This window comes from Corylus avellana, chromosome ca7 (genome assembly GCF_901000735.1).
Source record: "Corylus avellana chromosome ca7, CavTom2PMs-1.0".
Classification (NCBI taxonomy): Eukaryota; Viridiplantae; Streptophyta; class Magnoliopsida; order Fagales; family Betulaceae; genus Corylus; species Corylus avellana.
Window position 1 is genome coordinate 24344213 of NC_081547.1, and position 6356 is coordinate 24350568.

Here is a 6356-nt window from a genome sequence, read left to right on the forward strand (position 1 = left end):
ATGTGCATTTTGGGCCGTCATGTGTTGACAAAAAGTTGATGTTGTGTACATTACCAAAGTGCAATCTAATAATGATAATTTTAAAAAGTAAAAAAAAAAAAAAAAAAAAAATTATTTGTATAGCATATATCTCATTGGAAAATCCATAAAATAGCCAAAAAGGAAAACACAGGTTGTGGGGGTCACAAACATGCATGCATGCGTGTCTTAATTGTTAGTTTCATAATCTTTCATTCAACAATTTTCACAATTCCTAATTGATAGTGTTGGGCATTCATTTTTCATTCGTTTTGGCTAGACAACGGTAGACCGTTGAATCATTCTCGTATGCTTCCCATAAATGGCACACCGTTTGATTATCACTCACCTTCAAACTCTCTTGATTAGAAATCATGCCATTTCCCAATAATAATAATAATAAAAAGAAATCTAAGTTTATAAATTTCCCATCTGATTTCTTCCTCTCATTTTTTTCTTTTTTTTTTTTTTAGTAGAAATCATGCTTATGTATGCTATTTTTATTTTAGGAAAAAATATGCATATTCTCTTTTACTAACATGCAATTTGTAATGTTGTATCAACCCCTCAATAGAAATAATGTCCCCACAAAATATGAAATTGCAATACATCCCTTTTGTCTCGCAAAAAGACAAAAATACCCATAATTTTTTTTTTTTTTTTTTCAAAAAAGAAAGACAAAAAAATCTTAAAAATTAAAAAAGAAAAAGAAAAAGTATGCATATCCTCCTTATCCCATCTTCTGTTGCATGGTTCAACAACTCAACTTGTCCTTGTGTAAGCATAAGCATCTTGCTGTAGAACACTCCTTGTGCAAACCATCTGCCTCCTTATCCTCAGCAACGTGAGCTTGTGATCTTCTATAAAGGAGGCACGTTAATTGGGCATATTTCTCATCTTGTAACACAACCAAGTTTCTGTAATCTGTAGGATTTTTTTTTTTTTTTTTTTTTTTTTTGACTTCTGACTTAAAATAGGTATTCATAGTAGCAGACACAATTAAGTTAAGGTGGTTTATAGTTGTCAGTGAAACCAACAAATTCATTCGTTTCAGTAATTACATTGGTCCCTTAACATTATGAAACAGATACCTCAGATAATAAAGCACCAGATAAAGCGTTAGATAAAGCCTCACTAAAATCTCAAGCTTTATTAGCAAAAAGGATGGCATATTATACAGAATCCGAATTCCTTGGTTGCTAAAGTTATGAGGGCTAAATACTTTTCAAGAGGGACGTTTCTAGAGGCTCGGTTGGGGCGCCACCCATCTTATGCTTGGCGGAGTGTATGGAAAGAAAAGAAGTTGATACAAGCTGGAATGGTAGGGGTGTCAACCCGGTCCGGTTTCCCGGTTTTTGGCCAAAACCGGAACCGGAACCGGGGTACCTCGGTTCTCGGTTTTGGGAAACCGGAACCGGAACCGGAACCGGAACCCCGGTTAACCGGGGTCCCGGTTCCCGGCCGGTTCCGGTTTTACCCGGTCCGGTAACCGGTTTTTGAAAAAAAATTAGTGTTTGGGGCTTATTTTAGGTATTGGGCCTAAAATAAGCCCATTATTTTTTTCATAAGTTAGCTCATTTAAAAAAAAGCTATTAATCTTTTTGTCTAAATTAAAGAGGCTTTATTGTGATTGTTCCAAATAATTAAAAAATAAACCTAAAAAAGCCTAAAAATCCTAAAAAATCAATGTTTTTGCCTATATGAGCCTTAGAAATAAAAATTCAAATTTTTTAAAATACCCTAAAAATCATTTTAAAACCTTCAAAACCGGAAAAGTGAGAAACCTAATTGCCTAAGGTCCTAAACGTTGTGTAAAAGAGTAAAAGAATTATAAAATATTAATATATATATATATACAATATAATAATATATAAATATTATTTAATAAAATAAGACCCAGTTCCGGTTTTCCCGGTTTTTACCGGGTGCCAAAAACCAGGACTGGAACCGGGGTCCCGCTTTTTTTTTTTTTGGCAACCGGAACCGGAACCGGTCCCCGGTTTCTCCGGTCCCGGTTCCGGTTTCCCGGTTATTTTTGACACCCCTATGGAATGGTATGGAGGGTGGAAAATGGCCAATCTATTAGAATCTGGCAAGATAGATGGTTACCCACTTCTATTTCACATATGGTCCAGTCGCCCTAGAGGTTCCTCTCTAGTGATGCACGGGTATGTGAGTTGATTGATGAGAATACTCTTTGGTGGAACATCCCCTTAATTCACGAGATTTTTACAAGAGAAGAGGTCAAATAATTTGCAGTTTGGTGATTTGTCCCGGTAGCCAATGTGACACTTTAGTTTGGGGAGGCACTAAGGATGGCAACTTTTCTGTCCGTAGTGCATATCACCTAGCTAAAACGCTTGAAGGGATGGAGAAAGGCTCTTCTTCCACGGATTCTAGCGATGGGGAATTTTGGTGTGGGGTATGGAATTTAAGGGGCCCAAAAGTGGTGTAACTTTTCATTTGGAAGGCTTGTCGCAACATCCTCCCTACTAAAGGAAATCTTTCAGGAGACACATCATTGGGGACGGATTATGTCCCATCTGTGGGAGGGAGGAAGAAACCCCGGTGCATATCCTTTGGAGTTGTCCTTCGGCAAGGGATGCGTGGCTGGAAAGTTCACGACAACTCCAGAAATGTGCCAGTGAAATTGTGGACTTTAAAGCCTTAGTAACAAAGCTGATGGGGATGCTAGAGCATGCTGAGTTGCAACTGTTTGCAGTAGTGGCAAGGCAGATTTGGTTCCGGCGGAATGCGGTGGTCCATGGCGAAACTCTGTCTACCCCCTCCATGATTCTCTAACGTGCCAGAGAACAGATCGAGAATTATGAAGCGGCATTGTCCCCTGGAGTCATTGACCCTGTCCCAGAATCCTCAACTGCCCAAAATCCTTTGTTGGTGTGGAAGGCCCTGCCGGAGGGGTACATCAAACTCAACTGGGATGCAGCCGTGGATAAGGGTAATAAGAGGGTGGGTTTGGGAGTTGTGGCGAGGAATCATATGGGAGAAGTGCTGGCGATGTACTGTGATACTAAGGCTTTCATCCCAGACCCTACTACGGCGGAGGCATTGGCAGCAAGGAGAGCAGTGCAAGTGGGATGCAGTATGGCCTGGAATAAGATCATTCTTGAAGGCGATGCATTGGAGATTGTCCAAAGTTTACGCGGAAGGGGATCTTGGATGGGCAGCTTTGGAATGGTGGTGGAGCACATGAAGAACCAGCTAGTGCAGTTCCATTCCAAGAATGGCAGGTGGAACACATCCCCGTAGTGCCAATGAGGTGGCTGATAGTTTGGCAAAGTTTCCTACTAGCATTATACCACGTGTTATTGTTGAGCAAGGCTCCTTTAATCAATCATATTGAGATTTCCAAAAAAAAAAAAATCTCAAACACCAATGAAGATATCTCATGTTTGAATTCAAATAATAAGGGATAACTTACACTTATCCCATATCGATCTGTCACTTGTGTATATCTTAGTGATATCTTAATTTAAATATTATTTGAATGTATCTCATCTTATTGTAATTGAGTTAATGTAGGAGTCTGACGGTAAGTATTATATATATCAATACAAACCCACTGAGAAGGGTACAGAAGGAATTACTTCATACAGTGTGTTTAGAATTGCTTTACCATGAAACCGCCTACGAAGAAGCAGAATTCAGGATTCAGCGACCTTCCAGATGGTGCTGTTCATAACGTTCTTGATTTCCTCGGGATGAGGGACATTGCGAGATTATGCGTCGTATCAAAAAGATGCCGAGAGTTGTGCATTTCAAACCCTAATTTGTGTTTGAGTAACATCGAAGACAAATCAGGTGGACCTCACTTCTACAGCTTTGTGGATAGGTTCATGGCTCTCCGCTGCTTGCATGGGGTGATGACGGATCGCTTTGCGATCCGTTGGTCTTTCGAAGGAAGCGTTGTTGATCAAGACGAAGAATACTACCGGGTGGAGACGTGGTTACAGCACGCAGTAAACCAGGGCAGCGTTGCAGGAGTTCGCCTGAAATTCTTTCTCCTCGGTCGTCAACACTTTTCCTTGCCGCTTTGTGTTCTGCGTTGTAATTCCGTAACGTTCCTGGACATCGACGCCGAAAATGCCCTTCTCAAATTACCCTCAGCTCCTCCCTATTTTGCTTCAGAGCTACAGAGCTTACAATTACGCCACGTTCAAATCGAAAACAACTGCAATTGCAATTTGGGTGAATTGCTTTCATCTTTCAAGTCCCTCAAGGTATTGAAGCTTGACAAAATTAGCGGGATAAAGGCTATGACTATCACCAGCTCGTCTATTGAGATTTTATCGATTGTAAGCGTTGATAGTCACCTCTGCGATGTTGAGATTCAGCAGCTTCACAAACTCTATGAACTTAATCTAGTCTGGTTTCCCAAATCCTCCAGTAGTACATCACTGAAAATCTCTGCTCCCAATCTCCAAACATTTCAATGGAGTGGAATTACTGTCGATGACTATTGTATGAGGGATTCGCCAGATCTTTTGCAGGCTCTAATTGGTCTTCATCTACCTGCTCAATCGAAGGGGAATCCAGATTCGACCAAGAATAACTTGGTTAAGATTCTTCACAGCGTACAAAAGGCTAGACATCTAAAACTATATGGTTGTTTTGTTGAGGTAACGCCACAATTCTCCCTGTTATATTCTGAATATTATTCTAATATGTGTCTCTTTAATAATTGATTTTTTAGAGACTAAACATAAGCATATTAATATTAGAATGTTTGGATTTATTTGGAATTTGAATCTAGATCATCATTGATAGCCGAGTTTTTTTTAGTATAAGTTTAGAGTAAGAGTAATGCTATGTGACAGCAAAATTCTTTAATGGCCGATCACCATGGCAGAAATCATACTCTGCTAACACCAAACCATGTAAGAAAATCATGTCGAGGGATAACAATTGGGAGGGAAACCAAACCATCTTCCACCAACCCACATCCCTACCCTACCCTCTTATTGCATGCCATGTCTCATCACAGGTATAGTATAGATTCCTTTTTCTGGTGCAGTGCAAATTTGCACCAAATGGAGAGAACTTTGGATAGAGACCAAATTAATCCTCATATCTTGCTGGTTTTAGCAACAGTCCTGATTTCTTATAACAGTTGAGAGTTTATGATCCATCATAGCCATACTTTTGATAAAGTAGCTGGATGCCAATGATCAAGCCAAATGTAGATGTCCTTGCCATCATCTCCCACTTTGAATTGAATAAATTGTCGAGCAATGTTTCTCAATTTCAAAACTTTCCTCCAGCAAACCAGAAACTCCTACCTCTAATATTTTAAAGTTCAAGTTCAGTAGACTAATATTTTTGAAAGTTTTGAATGTTACAACTCTTGTTTATTTCTTCTCTTTCTTTAAAACTATAACAAATTTAATTTACTTTTGTGGATGTTAAGTCCCATGCCATTTAGCAATATTTTTTGCTTTGCATCGATTTTACTTTTATGCTAAGATTTACCTTTTAACGTTGTAGGCTTTACTTAAGCATGGTTGCTTGCCATTTTCATTTGATAATGTTGAGCATTTGACTGTGATAAGAAGTTCAAGTGGTGACCAAGTCCTACCATTGTCCTCCCTTCTCAGAGGAACAACTAATCTAAAGCTTCTCAGTCTACACGTTTGTGCTAGTGTAAGTAACATAGCATCATATATGCCTTTTCAAAATATTTTTATAAATTGTCCATCTTTTAACTCTGTCAATTTCACTTCTCTCTCTTTGTTCTTTTATTAGGTGACAAACTCAATGCCTTCGAGTGAGCTTCCATTTAAGATGGAATATTGGCAATCTCAAAACTTCATGTTTACTCATCAACTGAAAAAAGTAGTTGTGCATCTTTTTGATAAAGAGAATGAAATAGAACTAATCAAATATTTGCTCACGAATGCACAAGAATTGGAACTGATGACCATTTTGTATTCATCACCACTATCATCATCAGATGTCATTATTGAGTTAAAAAAGTTCAAGAAGCCTTCAACAAAATTGATTCTATATTCATCATTGGATAACCACCGTCATCATCAGAGTCATTACTGAGTTAAGAAAGTTCAAGAAGCTTTCAACAAAATTGATTCTATATTCACCATTGGATAAAATAAGATGTGTTCATGTTCGTCTTATGTAATTAAATTTCTTACGATGTTTAAGATGAGCGATGATTTTTTTAAACTTACGTTGTGAATTTGCATAGTATTGATGAAAGATGTTGCCAACAATAGTGGCGAGCCATGATTCATAAATAGTTGAACTACTCAATTTAAATTCATTTTTTATTTATTTTTTATTTTTATTTTAAATCACTTATA

At 38.2% G+C, this 6356-nt stretch overlaps 1 protein-coding gene across 1 annotated transcript; it reads left to right on the top strand.

Annotated features, from left to right (window-relative positions):
- Window positions 1-3614: 3614 nt before the first annotated feature.
- Window positions 3615-6129, top strand: LOC132188652 (putative F-box/FBD/LRR-repeat protein At4g03220). Its single transcript, XM_059603170.1, has 3 exons — window positions 3615-4658; window positions 5524-5679; window positions 5782-6129. Exons 1-3 carry the CDS (start codon window positions 3657-3659, stop codon window positions 6085-6087), a joined length of 1464 nt encoding a protein of 487 aa, XP_059459153.1. The 5' UTR covers window positions 3615-3656; the 3' UTR covers window positions 6088-6129.
- The last annotated feature ends 227 nt before the right edge of the window (window positions 6130-6356 follow it).

What these genes read in the sequence shown, in the direction of transcription:
- LOC132188652 (XM_059603170.1), top strand. Translation starts at nt 3,657, where the DNA reads ATGAAACCGCCTACGAAGAAGCAGAATTCAGGATTCAGCGACCTTCCA. An exon ending in TATATGGTTGTTTTGTTGAG is followed by an intron (nt 4,659 to 5,523) that starts GTAACGCCACAA and finishes TTAACGTTGTAG; the next exon opens with GCTTTACTTAAGCATGGTTG. An exon ending in GTCTACACGTTTGTGCTAGT is followed by an intron (nt 5,680 to 5,781) that starts GTAAGTAACATA and finishes TTCTTTTATTAG; the next exon opens with GTGACAAACTCAATGCCTTC.